Source organism: Desmodus rotundus, chromosome 3 (genome assembly GCF_022682495.2).
Source record: "Desmodus rotundus isolate HL8 chromosome 3, HLdesRot8A.1, whole genome shotgun sequence".
In the NCBI taxonomy this organism is placed as follows: domain Eukaryota; kingdom Metazoa; phylum Chordata; class Mammalia; order Chiroptera; family Phyllostomidae; genus Desmodus; species Desmodus rotundus.
The window spans coordinates 1,504,183-1,523,605 of record NC_071389.1 but is presented as its reverse complement, the minus strand read 5'-3'; the positions used below and the strand labels follow the sequence as shown (position 1 = coordinate 1,523,605).

General features: G+C 66.0%; 1 protein-coding gene across 1 annotated transcript in view; it reads left to right on the top strand.

Moving 5' to 3' along the window:
* Positions 1–19,423, top strand: part of LOC123479162 (multiple epidermal growth factor-like domains protein 6) — a 38,326-nt gene that overhangs the window by 6,917 nt on the left and 11,986 nt on the right. The window contains exons 3-4 of the mRNA XM_053920963.1: positions 2,761–2,870; positions 9,793–9,897. Of these exons, the coding sequence (XP_053776938.1) occupies positions 2,761–2,870; positions 9,793–9,897 (215 nt within the window). The remainder of the gene's footprint in view (positions 1–2,760; positions 2,871–9,792; positions 9,898–19,423) is intronic.

Genomic DNA, 19,423 nt, shown 5'->3' with positions numbered 1-19,423 from the left:
ACCGATGCTGAGTGTTCGGACGCCCAGCCTTGCCTCCTTCCAGAAGGCTCCTGGGGTGTTAGCATGTCCTGTCCCCTCCTGTGACTCCTGAGCCAAGATCACTGACCCCACAGGGGAGGTTTCCCCAGACGCTTTGTCCAGATGGCCCTCCAGTGGCCTTGCCGGTTCCTCCTTCAGGACCCGGGGATGCTCCAGCTTCTTGGGACGAGTCCCTTGCCCTCCCGTCACCTCTTGGGCCCAGAAGAGCGTCCAGTCCTCCTTCTCCACGTCACTTCTTTTAGTGCATTGCGGGTGTTTCCCCACAAACCCGCCAGCCAGCAGACACAGGCCACGCTGGGGTCTACCTGCCTCCGTGGGGAGCACTCCACTCGAAGGCAGGAAGGCAGGAAGGAAGGAAGGAGGGAGGGAGGGATTGAAGGAAGGAAGGGGCTGCTTGGAACTCACAGCCCGCGGTTGTGCCCTGCCAGCAGGGCTCCCCCACCCCCAAGACCCTGCTGTGCTGTGGCCTGGGCTCCTGGGTGGCTGCAGGGGCGGAGGGCTGGACACTGACCTGGCAGCCATGTCTTCCTGTGGCAGTGGCCCTGCTGGGAACCAGCTCCCAGTGGTGGCTGCCACCCCTTTGAAGTGTCTGTGAGCTGCAGGCGGGGCGGGGGGCGGGGGCCGGGGGTGAGGGTCTGCTCTTGGGGCACCTGAGGGCTGCAGGCTGGCCGGTGGGCACAGGGGGTGCCAGATGGGCTCGGTCACCTGGGCTTCCCAGAGACTGCGAGGAACCGCACGTAGCCGGGAGAGGGATAAATATTTACGAGGTTGGGCCCAAACACTGGTGCTGCCAAGCGCTGTCCCCGCGGTGGCGGCTTCTCTGCAGGCAGGCGGTTTCATGTGCTGCCAAGACGGTGTTTGCGGAGCCCCCCGACCGCCGTGCGCAGTGTCTGCAGCACCCCACTTCCCGGAAGCAGCCTGACTGGTGCTGGGGCCCGTGTCCCCGGGCGGCCGCCGTCTCCCAGGGCTCCAGAGCGTGGGGGCGGAGGGGGGGGGCACAGCACACCTGGAGGGCGTTTCGTTCCCTGGAGGTGGATGCACGTCCAGGCTCTCCGGCCACTTGCAGCGACTCAAGGGTCCTTGACTCAGTGGTGTGGGCTGGGCCTGGGTCCCTTCCGGCAGATGGTGGAGGGGGCTGGGGAGGGGTCACTGTGCCTGAAGGTGCGGGGTGGCCCGGCCAGCCCCCTCTTCCAGACAGGGTGGCTCTAACGCTGGCCAGACCCGGCAGTCCGACCGTGGCCCTGGGCTGGAAGCCGTCCCTGTCTGTGCCCAGTCTTCCCTCTTCTCACAAAGACCCCAGTTGTTGACTTCAGGGCCACCCTAGGGCAGGGTGGCTTCATTTAACTTGAGGACGCCTGCCAAGACCCTCTCTGCAGATGAGGGCGCGGCCCAGGTGCGGGGATCCCGGGCGTTGGGGGGCCATGCAGTCCGCACAGGCAGGAAGGGGCAGGGTGTGAGCAAGTAGATGCCCCTGTTGCTATCCCCAAGGAGGGTGCTGGTTGTTTGGGCGGGGGAAGGGTGCAGAGGAGGTGGCTCCTGGGAGGGTTATGGCAGGGACACTTCCCACACCTGCGGCCCAGCTGAGGAGGAGCCAGGCTGTGGGGGCGCCAGGGTGTGGGGCGCAGTTGAGGGAGTGCCGTGGGGAATGTGCGGACCAGGCACCCCCCCCACCCCACGCTGGCTTCTGCGCCAGGTCCGTGACTGCAGAATGAGCCCTGGGGCTGGGGGCGGGGGGCCCTCGCTGGCTGTTCCACCAGGACTGCCCTGCGGGCCGTGAGGCTGTGGATGCCAGGAGGGACGAGGCGGGTGCAGGGCGGGGCTGGGCAGACCGCCCCACAGAGGGCGGCCCTGAGCGCCTGGGATGCCAGGGGCCTCTGGGTGTGGGTGGTCCAGGGCCATCTCTGGATGTAGGGAGGGGACAGAGAGCTCTGTCCATCCTTCTGGGGATGCTGTGGAGCTGGCTTGGGCACCACCTTCCTCTGGCTGCTCCCTGTGCTGGGCCCCAGGCTGCTCAGATCTGGCTGCCCACCTCCTGGGGCCCAGCTGCTGGGCGGGGCTCTGCTCTCAGCCTTCATGGGGGCCACGTTGTCCCATCTAAGCAGGAACCAGCCGTGAGCCACCCCGACCTACAGGCTGCCCTCTCCGGGGGCCCTCCGGCCTGCACCCCTCTGCCCTCAGCGCCATGTACTGAAGGTGCTGGGGCCGTCCCGTCACTTGGGCTCCTTCCTCCCCGGCTCCCCGGCTCCCCAGCTCAGCACCACTAGCCTTGGGAGGGGGAGGCACCCTCCTCATGGACATTCCAGGGCAGGCCCGTGTCCAGCACCTTGAACAGGAGCTCCCTGAACAGGCCCCACCCGTGGCACGGCCTGCCCCACGCTGGGTGCCTAGAGCCCACGGGGTCCATTCTGGAAGCCGGTCCTGGGGGTCTGCCGCCCCGGCCCTCCAGGACTGTCTGGGAGACAACAGCCAGCACCAGCCGAGGGCCATCCTGAGCCAGTCGGAGCCTGGCTGCCAGGGGGCGAGGGGGTGGGGCACAGTGGTCCTGGGGCAGCGCACTGCGGGAGGCCTAGTTGCCCGGGCGGTATGGACCCGGGCACCTCCGAGCCTCAACACTCAGCTTTGCGACGGGGACAGCAGAGGACTGATCTGTGGGCAGGGGACAGCGAGCGCTGAGGCTGTGGGTGCGATGCTGCCAGCGCTTCCCTTCCCCCTCTCTTCTAGAACCGTCTACTACACCAGCTACAGGCAGGTGTACACCGCGGAGACCCGGACCGTGCTCAGGTGCTGTCCGGGGTGGAGCCAGCAGCCGGGGGCCCACGGCTGCCTCTCCGGTGAGTGTCCCCGCTCGCCCGTGCCACTTGCAGACACGGAATCTCCCTCAAAGAGACCATGTGTCTGGGGACCGTGCCTCCCAGCTGCCACAGAACGCAGCCCCACCCCCAGGGCCTGCTCCTGGTGGGACGTGCCACAGGAGCAGGAGCAACGTCCAGGGCCACAGGCGTGTCACTGAAGGCTGTGAGGACAAAGTAATAGAAGAGAAAGGAGCTGAGATGTCCCCCATGCAGGTGCTGGCAGGGCCGGGAGGGAGAGCGGGCCATCTGCCGGCCAGGGTGCCTGGCACCACCCGGTGGGGTCTCAGGCGCCTGTGAGCCTGGCTCGGGGTCAAGGTCATGGAGTGTGACCCCTCGCCCGCCTGCCCCTCCCTGCCCCGCCCCTGCTGTCTGACACCACTTTGTTCCCAGAAAGGCCGGGCTGGGCACTGGGCCCTGCCTCCCCCGCCACGCCCTGGGCCTCAGCCTGCCTGTCCTGTGCCGAAGGGACCCCTGAGAGTGTGTCCTGGTGGGCATGGCCAGGCTGGAATTGGGGTGTCTGGTCCTGGCCGGCCGCTGGGAAGCCTCTGCTTCATGCCAGGATGGGGCTCGGGGCGGGGGAGGGGTGCAGGGCCGGAGAGGCCGGCGGGGTCTGCACCCTCCCCTGAGAGGTCGGCCGGGGCCTGGCGTCCCTGAAGCAGCAGCGTGGTGTCCCGTGACGTGAGGGGCGCCTGGGGTCTCGCGTCCCACGTCCAGGGGTCACCCACAGTGGGCCGTCTGTGACTGGGATGGGACACGGACTTCAGGGGTCTGGTCACAGCGTGACCTCAGGGCCCCTGGGTCCCTCCTCACACAGAAAGCGTGGGGGCCGAAGGAGACCTCCTGTGAACTTCTGGGGGAGAAGGGGACAGGACAGGACATGGTGATGTTTTCTCAGGAGAGGAAGTGAACAATTCTCTCCCGGAAGGGAGGGGAGGATGGAGGAGAAGGAAGCCTCTCAGGCCCAGGGCTGGAGGGACGGTGGGGGCCGGGGGCCCGGGTGGATGCCGGCCAGCCGCCCCTGCTGGGGCGCCCCGCCCCGACAGCTGCCCTTCTCCCTGAGGTCTGATCGGAGTGCCGGTGTGTGTGGCTCTCGGGGGGCTGGCGTCGGGGAGAACAAAGGAGTCTGTTGAGTGGGTGCAGGGCGGACATCAAAGCCAGGTTCCTGTTTCCGCTCGGTGGGGGCGGGTACAGGGCTCCCCAGGCCTGCTGAGGGGGCCCCATGGCTCTAGCAGTCCTGGAATGATAATGGGGGACAGGGGAGGCAGTGGGGCCAGGCCTGTGTCCCCGTCCCCAGGGTCAGTGGGGGGAGGCTTGGCCTCTCCACCCAGGAAGGGATGTGGGTGCAGGGCATGTGGCTGGGCTCCTGGGCTCGGGGCTGGGGGCCAGCTGCAGGTCCAGGCCCGTCCAGCAACGGTCCAGGACTGTGTGCTCTGTGCCCCCGGGCTGGGGCCCCGAGGGCCTTGCTTCCTCTCGGCTCTGGGAGTGACCATCCTGGGCTGGGTGGGAGGAGCGGAGGCCAAGGCCAGGGTGGTCTGGCACCCGTCTCTCCTGCCCGCTCGGTCTGAGCAGAGAGAGCTCTGCCTGCGCTGTGGCTCTCTCAGCCTGTGAAGGACGAGGCCAGCAGCCAGCATGGGGATGCGGCAGGTGGGGCCAGAGCCCACCGGGAGTCCCTCAGCCCAGGGTGGGTCTTGGCTGCCACCGTCCCCAGGCGGGGGGCTCTCAGCCCCTGGTCCCGGCCTTGGGGATGCAAGTTGTCACATCTGCCAGGAGACATGGGACAGGATGACCATGGGGCGAGGTCCCCACGGGACAGGGTCCCATGTTGCAGGGGCCCCACGGGGGGTCTCCACGGGACAAGGTCACGACGTGCACCCGGAACTCCAAGCTTTGGCCGTCTTGGTGGCTTGTCTTTAAAGCTCTGCTTTAGGGCAGGACGACTTGCTGGTGCATTTGGCTTTCATCTCGTTGCTCCAGTGACCGGGAAGGGCCCTGTGGTCCAGCCGCTCGGGCCGCTGGGGAGGCCCCTGAGTCTGGGGTGCCGACTGCGAGGGGTGGGCGTGGGGGTGCACGGGGACGCTGGACAGGAGCCTGGGATCCCATCCCGGGTGGCGGTGCCACACGGGGTCATCCTCTGGGGTCACAGCAGCGTGGTGGCTGACACAGGCAGGAACGCGTCCCGAGGGCTGAGGAGTTCCTCTGTTCACGCCCTGCTCCGAACCTCAGAGGGTGACCGAGGTCACAGGACAAGTGAATGGCAATCACATTGGGCGTCCTCGCGTCGTCTGTCAGAGGACCTGGAACCACGTGAGGTTCCCAAGAAAACCCTGCACCTGTGGGAAGCCCACGAGGCCCAGGCGGGGACGGGCGCGTCCTGCTCACCTCTGTGTCGGCGGTGACTGCCCAGCGGGCTCCACGGGGCAGCGTCTGCCTGTGTGCGAACAAGCCTGACGCACGCAGGACCACGCGGGGAACCAGAGGGCCCTCCACCCTCTCAGCTCTAATGCCAGCCGGCCGGGGATTGTGAGGACGGCCCCGGAGCGGGGTCCAAGAATAAAGGGGTGTGCACTTCTCCCATGTTCCCCGGAGGAGGCTCGGGCTTGTTGGGAAGATGTCCGATGAAGTGTCCCCCTGCATGACAGCTGAGCCCGGTGACCCTTTCTGTGCCAGGAGGAACCTGGGTAGCGTGGTGACAAGAACTGCTGATTCTGAAAACCCACACGGGGGCTTCTCTTCGATTCCGTAACCCGTGGGGAGGGCAGTCAGAGGCACCCGGGACAGCGCCACTCCCAGGCCGAGGTGGACTGCTGGCTCTTCCACTGTCCTGTTGGAAAGAGCTCAGTTTCACTCTCTGTTTGCTCGTTCATTCATTCGCTCACTCATTAGTTTAGTTTTTGCTCCACTGCCACCAAGCCCTGGGGCTTCAGAGGGACCCAGTGGGGTGGGGAGCTCAGGTCTCACGGGGAGGCTGGCGGCTAGCGGACACTGAGGTTGTGACAGGGAGCCCAGGGCTCCCTGGGGTGTCTGTGTGAGGATGGATGGGGAGGCCCGCAGGTCAGGTGTTCAGGAAGCAGGCTGGAGCCCTGAGCAGGAGGAAGTGTGGGGTGGAGCCCGAGGGGAGCGGTCAGTGCCAGGCACAGGCCAGGGTGGCATGGGAAGGTGGGCAAGCTGCCTGTCTGCTGGGAGAGGGCTCCTTGCCGTGAGCCTGCCCCCTGCCTCCCTCTCTCTGGGCTCAAGCTTCCTCCCTGCCCCGCGAGACCTGGTGAGAGAGCCCCCTGCCCCTGGGAAGCCACATGAGGGCCTGGGATGGGTGCCTTAGCTCCCGCCCCCCAGCTGCCATGCCTACAGATGTCAGGGCTGCAGGCTGGGCTCAGGGGCCTCCTTCCGAGCTCCCAAGGGTGGTGCAGAGGATGGGGACGCAAGCAAAGGGCCCCCGTGTCGGAACGGCGCTGCCTTCCGTCAGGGGCGCCCCTCGGTCAGGTTCTCCAGCTCTGCCTCCACTCTCCCCCTTTCTTATCCTCTGCCCCTTCCCTCATTTCTCCATCGTCCCTCCAGCCCTTCCAGAACCTTCTCTCTATCCCGGCCCAGGCTCTCTTCAGCCAAGGGACACCGAGAGGTGGTCAGGGTAGGGCAGGGCAGGGGCGTCCCCCGTCCACTAGCCATGGTGAAACTTCGTTCGGATGTGACCTGGAGACACAGGTCCGTGCAAGACAGCGCCGGGGCCTATGGTGTGGGCGTCGGAATGAGAAGGCGTGTGCCCATGGAGAGAATGGCAGGAAGCTTCTAATGGTGTTGGGGTTCCTCCGAGACCCACTTAGCAGCACGGTGACCTGGAGGTGACCGAAAGAAAGTGTTGGCTGGACAGGGCAGTGGCGCCTGATGCCCGGGGCTTCCCTGGATCCGCATGCACATGCCCTGGGGGGCAGCTGGGCCCCGACCCTTGGCTGGTGGGGTTCAAGTTCTTCCTGCTCAGTGGATCTCTGAATTCCACATCTACCCCAGCTGGGTGACAAATGTTGCCTGGACCCTCACGCTGTTTCAGCCATAGCTGCCCTGGGTCCTGGCTCCCCCTCATCGAAAGACGTGGTTCCTGGCCTGGAGCAGCTCTGACCCCCGGATCCCTGCATGCCGACCCTGAGATGGACGTAGCCAGGAAGACGCATCTGCTCGCACCCTCCATTCGCCTGGGCTTCGTCCCCCTGGGGGGCAGCAGGGTGCACGGGCGGCGCGAGGAGCCAGCTGTGGGAAAGGGAAGCTCTGCCTACAGCTCAGCTGGGAGGTTCCGTTTGCAGGGCTAGTCCCAGCCTTCATTGCGGCCACCTGCGCGCGCACCGGGGATTCAGGGACAGGCTGTGTAGTGGTTTCCAAACTAATTCTTTCTTTCAAAAGAAAGGAAGAAAAAGCAACAATGAAGTGAAAACAGTAACAGTGTCTCTGGCTGAGAAGTCCTGGCCCAGGTGATACATTGTATAAACGGTAGCCAGAGCCTGCGTGCAGGCGTGGGAGGACGGCAGTGCGGGAACTCCCGCCCTACCGTGGGGAGGGAAGGATAAATTACCTGCCCGGATAAATTACCTGCCCGTCACCCAAAATGCTGCACAGGAAAATGAGGCAGGGAGCAGGGGAAGGGGCCGAGGGACGGGCTGGATGGACTGGTGATGCTGGCTCCAATGGGGCCCCAGACGACCTCCCTCTCCGTCCAGGGCATGGGTGGCCTGTGTGACAGGAGTGGGGGCGGGGGCCTTGCAGGTGCCTGGGGAAGAAATCCCCACCGCAGAGGGAATGGAAGGTGTGAGGCCGTGGGAACCCGGGAGGGGCTGCACTGTAGCCCCTGCCCGCGGGAGCCGTGGACCGGATGCAGCCCGGCTCTGCGCCTGCCACCTCGGCCCCTGCAGGCCGGGCTGCGGGTGAGCCCCCGGCTTGGTGCCCTTGCCCCTAGCTGCGGTCCTGCAGGCAGGTGACCCTGGCAGGTGTCCCTTCCTGGGGCCAGGGCCCTCGGGGAGGAGCAGCAGGGAGGCCGCCCCCTGCTTTCCTGCCTCTGTGTTCACTTTTCCTTTTCCGTTCTGGCCACAGTCAGCCCCGCGCCCAGCGTGGGAACTGGCAGGACTGGTACACACCACCCGTGTGCACGCACACTCGAGACAGCGGGCCTGCTGCCCTAGCGCCTGGCCCGGCGCCCCTCCCCTGCGGCCCACAGCTCCTACCATAGGACTGCCCCACACCTGGGGTGCTCAGGCCTGCCCAGCACCCCCCAGGACTGAGCCTGCGCAGGGTCTGCATCTTCCTGTCCGGGAGGCCCTGGGACTTACTCCACGACCTTAGTGGAGGGCAGGAGATTCAGTCACTGATTCCACCAGGAGCTGGTGGTGTGTGGTGACGGGACCCCAGTCTGGAGTGATCCAGGCCCAGCCCTTCTGGAAGGTTCCAGGTGCATGGCCCCTGCCCTGCAGACCAGCTTCGGGGAGGTGGGTGTGGTGGATGTGGGGAGGGGGGCAGCAGGCAGGGATAAGCTGCCCTGCTTGGGTCTGCTCTCCAGGGCTCAGTGTCTGGGGTTGGGGCCCAGGGCCGGGAGGGGCGGTGGGCTTTGTCGTTGGGGTCTGTGGCCTCTTGAGCCCCCACCTCCGCCATCAACAGAACAGGCGCCCAGACTGGGGGCAGCCAGCTTGAGTCCGGACTTGCAGCTACACAGAGGCTTCGGGAGCTGGGCTTGGCTCCAGGCAGAGGGCGCCCCACCCCCAGCCTGTCCAGGGACCCACCTGTGTGGTGGGCAGTGGTCTCGGCGCGGAGGCTGTGGAGCCAGCCTGGGGGGGCTCAGTCCTTCCCTGGGAGCCTGGAGCGGTGCTTTCTCCCTGCAGTTAGGGTTTCGGGGGAGGGCTGGCATTGGGGCACATGATCTGGGTCCCCAGCCTGCAGCCAGCACAGAGTGGAAGGCCTGGTTTGGGCATCAGAAACAGGGACAGAGGGACAAAGCCAAAGGGCCAGCCTGAGCCAGCCACCGCTGATGGGAGGCAGCCACCGCAGTTCCCACGCCCTCAGCTCACAGGCAGCTCTCAGCAGCCGCGTGGGGCGTGGGGCAGGTTTGGGAAATGCCACCTGGAACCTCGGCCAGTGAGATAAAGAACCACCTCTGGGTCAAGTGCTGTGAGGCTTCCTGACGAGCAGCTGTCACCTGCAGCCTTGCCTGCTGTTTAGTTTGCGTTCTTTCCTTCATTCATTCACTTACTCACTCACTCACTCATTCATCATTCACTCATCCATTCATTCACTCATTCATGTATTCACTCATTCATTCACTCACCCATCCACTCATTCATCACGAACTCATCATTCATTCACTCACCCATTCATTCACTCACCCATCCACTCATTCATCACGAACTCATCATTCATTCACTCACTCATTCATTCACTGACCCAACAAAATTTATCCCGCACCTTCTAAGCCTTGCTAAGGAACACGAAGGTGGTGAGGATGGGGTAGGCAGCCACCCTCGGGGGACCGTGGCTTGGGAGGGAAGGAGCTCTTTCCCACATAAATGCTTAGGTGTGTTGAGAGGCTGTGGTGGGGAACCTCAGGGCGCTGTGGTTGGGGTTCATGCCTCACGCAGAGGGGCTTCTCTGGACCTGGACCACATGTGGCCGTGGCGGGGTGGGGCCAGTGTGTAACCCACGGCAGCAGGGCTGGGCTGCCTGCCAGGGGGACCTCCCAGGTTTGGGGGCTCAGGCCTCAGGTGTGGTCCCGGCTGCGGTGGGGGGAGGGCCTGGGTCTTGTCTGGCCTGAGGCCTCTCCTTATGGGTCCACTTCATGGGGGCGTGTCCTCCTGGGACTGTGTCCTGGCAGGTGGGCTGGGGGCCACCGCCAGCCTCCTGCTCCGCTCACCGGCCTTCTCTCCTCTCTCCACAGCTGAGTGCAGCGTCGGCCTCTGTTTCAACGGTGGCAGCTGTGAGCCTGGCTCAGCCCAACTGTGCCACTGTCCCCCAGGCTTCCAGGGTCCCCGCTGCCAGTACGGTGAGTGGAGCCCCTGCCAAGCACCAGGGCTCTGGCTGTGCGCAGGGGCATGGGGTACAGGGGGGACCCAGGACGATGGTCGCTGTCCATCACCCTCACCCTGGGCCCTGTTGCCCGCCCGAGTTGTGGGGGCGGGGCTGACTCTGAGGCCCCTTCCTCAGTGGATGCCTCGTCTTCAGTACCCTCAGAGCCCCTCAGTCGTGCCCTCTGTGCGTGGGGCGGCAGGTGCGGACACAGGCAGGTCGGACACACTTGTCCCAGGGGTCTCCTCGCCGGAGTCTCCCGTGTCCTTGATGTTGGAACATGGGGGGCACCCGGGGTCCCCCCTGAGGCAGTCGGTTGAGAAAACTGTGGCACGTCAGAGACTGAAGTGTGACACCCCACGGGAACCAAGCCTCTCAGTCACCTGGGAAAACGCTGGCGGGGTGCTTGGGCTCACGGGCTCAAGGCAGGCGTGTGCGGGCGATAGAATTTCTGTAAAGTGCACACACACGTGAAAATGTCAAAAGCATCCCCGCAAACATTCCCCACAGTTCTCTGAGTGACGGGAGCCAGCGGGACCTCTGGCCCCCGCTCCATCGGCCGCGCCCCGCGGGGCTGGCTCGCAGGGTCCCGCCAGCACAAGGCGCAGAGCCAAGCCGCCCGCCGCCGCCGCCACACAAACCAAACTCTCCCAGACGGTTTCCGGGGCTTTGAACTTGCTTCCGGTGAGCGGTTGGGGGCTCCTTCCGGGCAGACACCCTGAGATGAGCGTCCACACTTCCAGGTGCCCAGCAGGCAACCGGAGATCAGGAAACTGTGGGGAACAGAAGGTCCCCTTGCTTGTAGAGGGGGCCCCTCCTCTGTTGCTGCTCCCTGTGTGTTCCCAGGCACTGCCCACCCCCAGCGCCCAGCTGAGGGTAGGGGTGGGGGGGATGTTTCCAGAGTTCGGGGAGGGCGGCAGTAGTTGGGGGTGCGGCTGACAGTTGGGACGCTGCCGGGTTGGGCCTCTCCGATGGCTCAAGTGCCCTCTGTTCACTGGCAGGCTCCTCACTGAGCCTGCCTGTCCCTGGGCTCTGGGAGGGCTGCTTCTCGCTGAGATGGAAGAAGGGCCCCTCCAGGGGCCGAGGGTCCCTGCCTGGTGCCCCTGGGGGCTGCTCAGAGGCCACCCATCCCACTCCGAAGCATCTGCGGTCCCCGCCAGGAGTGCCGCTGTGCCTCGACTCTCCTCGGGGTCTGTGACTATGGTGACAGGTGGCTGGGGAGAAATGCTTCGAGGACCCCAGGGCTCATTTGTGCTGCTTGACTTGGCTTTCACTGGGCGTTGCCGTGGGGATGGGCGGAGCACTTCCGTCCTGGTGGCCAGCTGCCTTTGGGGGCATTGCAGGGACAGGGCTGCGGCTTGGCAGTCACCTCACAGATGCTGCCACTGTCCCCGTGGTGGGGGAGGGCAGCAAGGAGGTGACTCTGGAGTGTGGCCTGTCCTTGGTCACATCCTTTGGGAAACGGTGGTGACACCTCAGGGCTGGGCTTCCCCCGGACTCTCTGTCCTCGCCTGCCTGTCAAGGAGTCCAGCTCGGAGCCGCAGGGGCCGGAGCTCCCTCTGTGCTGAGCAGCCTCTCCGCCCCCGAGACACCCCTGCACTTGGCCTCCTGGGTACCAGAAGGGGTGAGGGCTGGCAGGGCACCATGGGGAGGGAGGCAGGCCTCCCTTGGGGGTCTCAGACATGCAGTGGGGGCTTTGTGTCCAGTGGGAGGAAGCCTGTCTCACCCAGCTCCAGGGCCCAAGGCTCAGAGACGCAGCCTTGGGGTGCTGGGAGGGAGCAGCGTGCCCCTAGCTCCTTGGGCCCAGGCTCCGGGCTTGGCTTTGCCTCCAGAGCAGCCCCCATGGGGACAGCCCTTCGGGGCAGGCAGACAGCCTAGAAGCCCAGAGCCCCTGCCTGCCCCTGTGTCCCTGCCTGGGGTGCCGCGTCAAACACTCACTTCCTGTGCTTGTAGGAGAGACACCGGGGCCTGGGGGCCTGGCAGCTGCCGCTGTTCAGGGTGCTGGGGCTGGAATCTCGGTCCTCCTGGTGAGGACGTGGAACCTTCCGGCTGTTTTCTGGGAGGTGCCAGGACATCATCTGGTGGATCCCCTGTGAGATCTGCTTTGGAGGAGAAGGGGGCAGAACCCGGGTCCCTGTCCTGTCCTGAATCCTGGGCAGGGTGGGTGGAAGCATCTGTGCCAGGGGTGGGGCCTGTGAGCAGCCCTTGGCCCTCCATGGGTGGGCTCCCTGGGAGGGTGGCCAGCTGGGGGGCAGATGTGGCTGTCAGAGAGCCGTACGGTGGGAGGGGCCGCAGGGCCTCCACATGGGCGCTGTCTCCTTGGAAGAGGGGCCAAGGGAGCAGGCTGGGTGTGCAGGGCTGGGTGAGCAGGCTGGGTGTGCAGAGCTGGGTGTGCAGGGCTGGGTGAGCAGGGCTGGGTGTGCAGGGCGGGGTGTGCAGGGCTGGGTGAGCAGGCTGGGTGTGCAGGCTGGGTGTGCAGAGCTGGGTGAGCGGGCTGGGTGTGCAGGGCTGGGTGTGCAAGGCTGGGTGTGCAGGGCTGGGTGTGCAGGCTGGGTGTGCAGGGCTGGGTGTGCAGGGCTGGGACGAGGGTCCCACCCCCGCAGTGCAGCAGCCCCTCGCTGGGTTCTTGACCCGAACCCTGCAGCACCTCGTGGTGCCCCCTCCGTGCTGGTGTGGACCCGCCGACCTGAGCTCCAGCACGGAGGGAATCTCTAACCCACTCCAATCATAATTGGTTCCAGTTTTGAAAATATAAGCCATATTGTTTCTGGTTCCCCAAATTCTTTCATTCGAACAAAAGAGTGGGGGAGGAGGAGAGGGACTGCTGGCTTAATGCTGGTGAGCAGAGGGGAGGGGGGCCCCCCCGGGCCTGCCTGCGGGGGCTCCAGGCTTTGTTCCGCCTCCTGCGAAGGCTCTGCAGGAGCACAAAGGGGCCTGTGTGGGCCGCTGGGGGTAGGGCAGGGTGGAGGTACCGCAGAGCCCACCGCTCTGCCTGGTGCAGTCGGGCCAGGCAGCTGTGGGTCCAGGGTGGGCTGCGGGCTGTCCAGATGCGCCCATGAGACCCAGGATTGCGGACCGCACCCTGCGGCCCGTACGGTGTTGGGGACACAGTGGTTTGTGCAGGTGGCAGGCGTCCACGAGGGCGGGGCGCACAGTGCCCGGGGAAGGACATGGGAAGGTGGGGACGGGCTCTCCCCAAACACCTGCTGTGCTGGGCGAGAGCGTGGGGACGGGCTGGGGGCTGGGCTGGCCCTTGTCCTCGGGGTGCCCATGCACCGTGCGCCTGAGCTTCTGCCGGGGCAGCTCCCTTAGGGTGGCCCGGGGCAGGCACCACTGGTCAGCGGAGGAGGGAGGTGCCCCTGGGGACGCCCTGCCCCTTGGTGGGCTCCAGGGGCCCTGTCAGAGCACCTTTCTCATCAGACCGGCTGGAAACACAGCTGGTCGCACCTGTGCACCGGGTTGCACCTGCGTGTGCCCGAGGGAGCGCTGGCAGGGGCATCACCTAGCCTGCCCCCATCTGCTGGGGCGGGTGCTCCTCATGGCTGCTGGCGTTGAATCTTTTTTTCCTTTTTAAAGATTTTATTCATTTTTTAGAGACCGGGGAAGGGAGGGAGAAAGAGAGCGAGAGAAACGTCGATGTGATAGAGAAACATCCATCAGTTGCTTCTCGAGCACCCCTGCCCAGGGACCTGGCCCACAACCCAGGTGTGTGCTCTGACCGGGAATCGAACCGGCGACCTTTCAGTTTGCAGGACGACACCCAGCCCACTGAGCCAACCAGCCAGGGCTCTGGCGTTGAGGAGAAAACAGGCAGCCTGACACTTAAGAACATACATGTCTTGACATCGCTGTCCTTTGCTCTGTATGTCACCTCTGGTCACTTCCCGTGACGTGGGCGCCCCTGACCTTGAGGGACAAGGGCAGAGTGAGCACTGGGGTTGGGGCGCCCCCAGGTGCCCTCTGGTCTGAGCAGCTGTGGCTGTGTTCCCTCTGGGCCGCTGCTTCCTCACCGTGACAGGAGCAGGCTGGGTGGGCCTCTGGGGCGGTTCCGGGACGCCGGCCCCCAGGCCCAGGGAGTGATCAGGGCTTGGCTTTGATGCCCAGCAGAGGGCTTCCTGGAGGTGGCATGCCCGTGGACTAGGGAAGTTTTGGGGAGGGGCCAGTGGGTTGGGGTGGGCTTTCCAGATGGGAGACCAAGGAGCAGAGTAGGGAGTAGGTGAGTTTGGCCCCAGGGGCTGGGGGAGACTGCAGAAGCTTCAGCCGGAACCCCGGGACTCTTAGCTTCCCTCTCTGAGCTGACTGAAGGGACCTGGAGCCCTTGGGCACCCGGTGTGGCCTGCCTCTCCACACCCACCCCAGCCCGGCAGGGGGATGCCTGAGTGGTCCCACCTGAAGCCTGCACACCCAGGCCCGCTCACACCCGGATGGGCCCTGCCTTTTCAAGGAGACTCAGTTCCCCAACCTGAGCAGGCAGCTGGTGGTGGGGACGTCCCTGGCAGGTTGACAGTGAGGGCGGGAGGTGGCTGGGCCTGGCCTGAGCCCCTGGCCTTGGTCCAACGGGGACTCTGTTTCTAAACTGGGGGAGAGGAAGTGGCTGCCCAGGGCCCTCGGGCCTGCCTGTGTGGGGCTTGACCCCTGGCCAGGGCGAGGCTGCTCTTGGCCCCTCGCCTGACCATGCCTGGTCGCTGCCGCTTGCCTGGGAGCCCAGCTCCGCTCTGCTCTGTCCTCTGCCCGAGTGGGGGACGCACACCACCAAACCTCTCCTTTGAGGGCAGTTCCCCAAATCTCCAGAGAGCCCCACGCCCCTCAGGGGCTGGTGTGGGCATGCAGAGGGCCTGGCGGGTTGAATGGAGGGGGTGGGCAGTGCTGCCTCGGACCCTCTGGCCTGGTCCCCGCCGACCACTGAGGCGGCTCTGCCCCAGGTCCGGCCTGCGCTCTGGCTGGGCCCTTTGCTGCAGGGTGAGGGGGTGAGGCGGGGTCTGCAGAAAGCCTGCTCCAGATCGCCCGGATGGCCCCCAGCAGACCCCCAGCCGCCTTTCAGAGTGGCTGGCTCAGGGAGGGGCGTCCGTGTTCGCTCAGTGACTCGTTTAATTACCAGGTTTGCCCCCAGTGCCCACAAAGGCGCCTCTGTCTTCTGCACGGCCGCGTCCTGCAGGCCTGCTCCCGCACAATGGGGCCGTGGGCCTCTCCCCAGGCCGGCTGCAGGCCTGGACGGGTGGTCTTTTAATGACATAGTCACAGCAGGAGACACCGGGAGGCAGACCCTCCTGGGCGTGGGGTCTGCGCCCTCACCCTCCCTGCCTCCAGGTGCTGGCTGGACGTTTGGCGAGTGGGCATCTCTGGTGCCCCCTGCTGTCCGGGCTGGACTGAGGCTGGGGTTTAGAGAAGGATAAGGCCTTGGTGCCTCCTAGGGCTGCCCACTGCTAGTGGCCCCATCCTGCCCTCTGGGTGGTCTCCTGAAGTGACCCTGTGGCCCTGCTCCTTGGCCATACTACCCTGCCCCATCCCAGCCCCCTTCCCAAGAAGCCATCCCAGACTCTTTGGGTGAAAGGCCCCTGTCTGGACTGGGGGGCAGTCCTGGGGTGGCCTGGGAGCTTGTCCCATTTCACACAGGGGGACCCTGACCCCGACACTGTGCTGAGTTGCAGGCGGCAGCAGGCAGCCCCTCAGGGCCCCCAGGGCGGGGTGCTTGTTGATGCCTCTGCTGGGGTGGGGGAGCCGGGATGGTGTCTGGGGGATCCAGTGGGTCCCCAGACTGTCGCCACCTTGGGGACAGGTGCTCACGGACGGGCGCTCACACAGCTCCTGGGAGTGGGAGCTCCCTTCGGGACCAAGGGGCCGTGCCCGGGCCCCTGCAGACCTTTCCTGGCAGCGCGCCGGGCCGAGTGGATCCAGGCGGCTGCCCACTCGCCCAAGTCCGCAGCCCCCGCCGGCCATGGCTGCTGGCCTGGTGCTTTTTACTCCGGGTGAGGAAAGGCCTGGCCAAGCCAAGTGGGGCGGGGGTGCCGGACCTCACACCGCACTGAGGGGCCCTCCTCGACCTCCTGTGCCCTTGGTCCTTCACAGCCACACTGGCCAAGGTCCTCCTTGCCCGCAGAGGGGGCAGAGGGCAAAGCCGATCCTGGAGGCCTAGATGCAACCAGTGTCTGCTTCCTGGTGCTTAGGGCCCTGTGGGCAAGCCCCTGTCTGGGACGCCTGGGCCAGGGGGTCTGGAGGGTGGCACCCGGATCAGGGCACAGGGCAGCAGAGGGGCTGGAGGGGCTGGGGACGGCGGGGGTGTGTGGGACCCTTGGCCTAGGTGCTGGGGAGAGACCCTCACTGGGGCGATTGTCCCCTGGCCCTGAGAAAGCGTGTGAAAGCAGACCATCCACGTGAGCCCTCCCTCTAGCCCATGTGGACCCCTCCCTGCTCCCGTCCTCTTCTCCTCACCCCAGGGATCTGCCCCTCCCCACCCGGGACTCTCTGTGGCCTGAGCACCCCCAGCCCCGGGCAATAGGAGTGGAATGATTCAGTACAGATCCCTGAAGAGTTCCTGCCTGGGGCGACCGTGCACTCAGGAGCCCATTCTGGGAGGGGGGAGGGGGTCTGCTGCCAAAGCCATCGGCCCCTCTCGGCCACTCCCTGTCTGCTGTGCCCACCTGCCCCGCTGGCCTGGCCGCCTGGAGACTACTCCTTGCTCCAGGGCAAATTCCAGGATTCCTGGGCCGGCCATCTCCCCGCCCAGCAGGGTAATTAATGAGGGTCTGTGAACCATCGAGCTGGCATCTGCACCCGACTCTGCCCCGGTCGAGGCCTCTCTGGGCCAGCGTTCCAGAGCGGGCGGCCCCTGCGCCCGGGCCCTGGCAGGCCTGGACAGCATCAGGGGAACCAGGCCAGCTGATAGCAGGGCCTGCCCCAGGGAGGCGGAGGTGTGGGCCGCGCCTGTTTCTCTGGGAGCGAGGAGCTGCGGAGGGCGTCTCCCCACCGCTGGGGCGGGACTTGTGAACTTTGGATTAGCCTTCCACAGTGGGGTCTTACACCGCAGGCCCTGAGCTCACAGGCCTCAGGGCAGAGGGGGCCGCGTGTGCCCCAGCCCCACGTGCTACCTGTCTGCTGGTGCCCTGTTTCTGGCCAGGTGGGCAGAACGGGGGTGAGAAGGGACTGTGGGCCAGTCCTGAGCAGCATGGAGCCCAGGCGTCCTACACACCTGTGCACATGTCTGCTTTCCCCAGTGGACAGGGCCACCCTGATTGGCGCCCGTGGCCGGCCTTAGGAACTGGCAGCCTGTGCTGGCACGTGTGGCCGGGCCGCCCTGGGGCAGAGAAACCCGCCGGTCCTGCCAGGCAGTTGGGAAGGTCCTAGGACAGGAGGCACCTTGGAGCTGAGCCCTGGGGGTGTGCGGGGCAGGCAGTCCTCCCCCTGGCTGCACCTCCAGGGCATGTGGAAGGCAGGGCAAGGGGTCCGGTGTGCAATCAGTGCTCCAGGGGCCACCGAGTCCCCTGGGCCATCCCTCTCTTCCTGGGGGCCCTGGCCCTGGAGGACAGGTCCAGCCTCTCGGATCTGTCCACCTGGAAGTCAGGGTGGCTGGCGGGGAGTAGGGGCTCTCGAGGGCCCCCAAAGTCTGACTCAGTCTCTGCGGGGGCTTGTCCCTGCCCCTTGTGTTGCCGAGGGGACATGGGATAGGCTCGGCATCAGAACTCCAGCTCCCTGTCCCCGCTGCCCCTGGGCGTCTGCTGGTCCCACACAGCCCCCTGCCTCCTCCCCGCGAGGCACGTGCACACCCACGCCCAAGGACTGCTGTCACCACAGGGCTTGGCGCCTGTCCTGGGCTGGCCTGTCCCCACCAGCCCTCTCTGGCTGGATTTGCCCTAACTGAAGGCAACCCTCCAGGCTGGCTCTGGGTGTGGCCCAGGACAGGCCACCACCTCCCGGGTCTGGTGGGTAGAGCTGAGGGTGGGCAGCCGCTCTCTCCTGTGGGGCACCTCTGGGTGCCCTGGGCAATGAGGGCCCACGGGAGGTGTGGGAGGCTGTGCTGGGGATGAGGGGGCACAGATGAGCAGCGGGTACCCACATGGCACTCGGTACCAATGCCCCAGACCCATTCCAGCCCCTGCTGGGAGATGGTGTCACTCGTGGCTGCTGCGTCAGTAGCTCCCATGGCCTGTCCCTGCGCGGAGCTGCGTGTGTGGTCACTGCCTGGGAGAGCTATGGGCTGGGGGAGCCCCGGGGAGCGTGATGCTCTGCCGGGCACCCCCACTTTCCTGTGGAGTCCTCCGACACAGGCTGCCACCCACTTTTGGAGGGGGACACTGAGGTTTCTGAGGGACACTGTTCGCAGCTGGGTGGCCACCCTCCCACCTGCTGTGCGTCCAGGGGACTCGGTGCAGGGCCGAGCTTTGGGCAGGCCGGGGCCCTGGCGAGGGCTCAGCTGGGGCTGCAGCATGAGGCTCAGTCGCCCCGCAGGCCCTGGCAGCGGGGGGACAGGCGCCGACTCAAAGACGGTCTGAGGCTGGGGATCTGGGGAGAGGCCGGGCTGCCCCAGAGCAGGGCACTCGGGTGGGCAGGGACATGGTTTGCCACCTTCCCTCCCGCCGCTGTGCTGCAAGGTGGTGTTTCTGCCCCAGGTCACAGGCGGCCCTCAGGCGCTGCCTGGCCCAGGTTCCTCCTCTTACAGACTGAGCTTCGGCCTAGAGAGGGGGCACTGTGCCCCAGGCCCCTGCCCACGGGGCCCAGGAGGGCAGGCACTGAGCCCGGCTCCTGCACAGCTCTCTGCGCGCTGAGTGAGCGAGTGGGCGCTGAGTGAGCGAGTGGGCCGGGGGGTGTGGCCAGGCATCTCCTGCATCTGCTGACACCATTCTACTTCCCTCCACCTCTCAGTCTGGGGCCCACAGATGGTGCCTCCGGGGATGCCCCCACCCCCGCCCTTCCTGAGCTTCCCTGGGACCCAGGGAGGCTCTGGGAGCACAGCCGCAGGGCAGGTTAGGGCTTACAGACCCCCACTAGCAGGGCTCCCGCCCCAGAGAGGGCCCCTCTCCCCTGCCTGCAAGGCCAGGGCGGGGCACTGGCACCCCCTGGTGGCGGCAAGAGCAGGCGCAGGGGCTGCCTGGGATTTAATGCCGTCTGTGACGGCTGGAGTGCCAGGCTCCCCGCATCACCCACACCTGAGGCCGGTCCAACCAGTGACGGCTGCTGTCACATCTGACAACCGCCGAGGCCTGAGGGACACGGGTGGGAACCAGAGGACAAGAGCCTGACAGGAGGTCCAGGGCAAGTGTGGGGGAAGGGAGGCCTGGGTGTATGCCCACTCACTCACCTGCCCACCCACCCGACCACTCACTCACCGCCATCCCTGAGCCCTCACTGTGCCTGGCCTATCCTGGGCTTCAGCCGAGAGGCCAGGCAGGGTGCCCTCTCACGGGGCGCGCATCCTGGCCGGGACATCAGGAAGTAAGCGATTTCAGGACTGCGGGGAAGGGGTGTAAGTCAGGAGGGGTGGGAAACGGCTGGTGAGGGGGCAGGGCTGT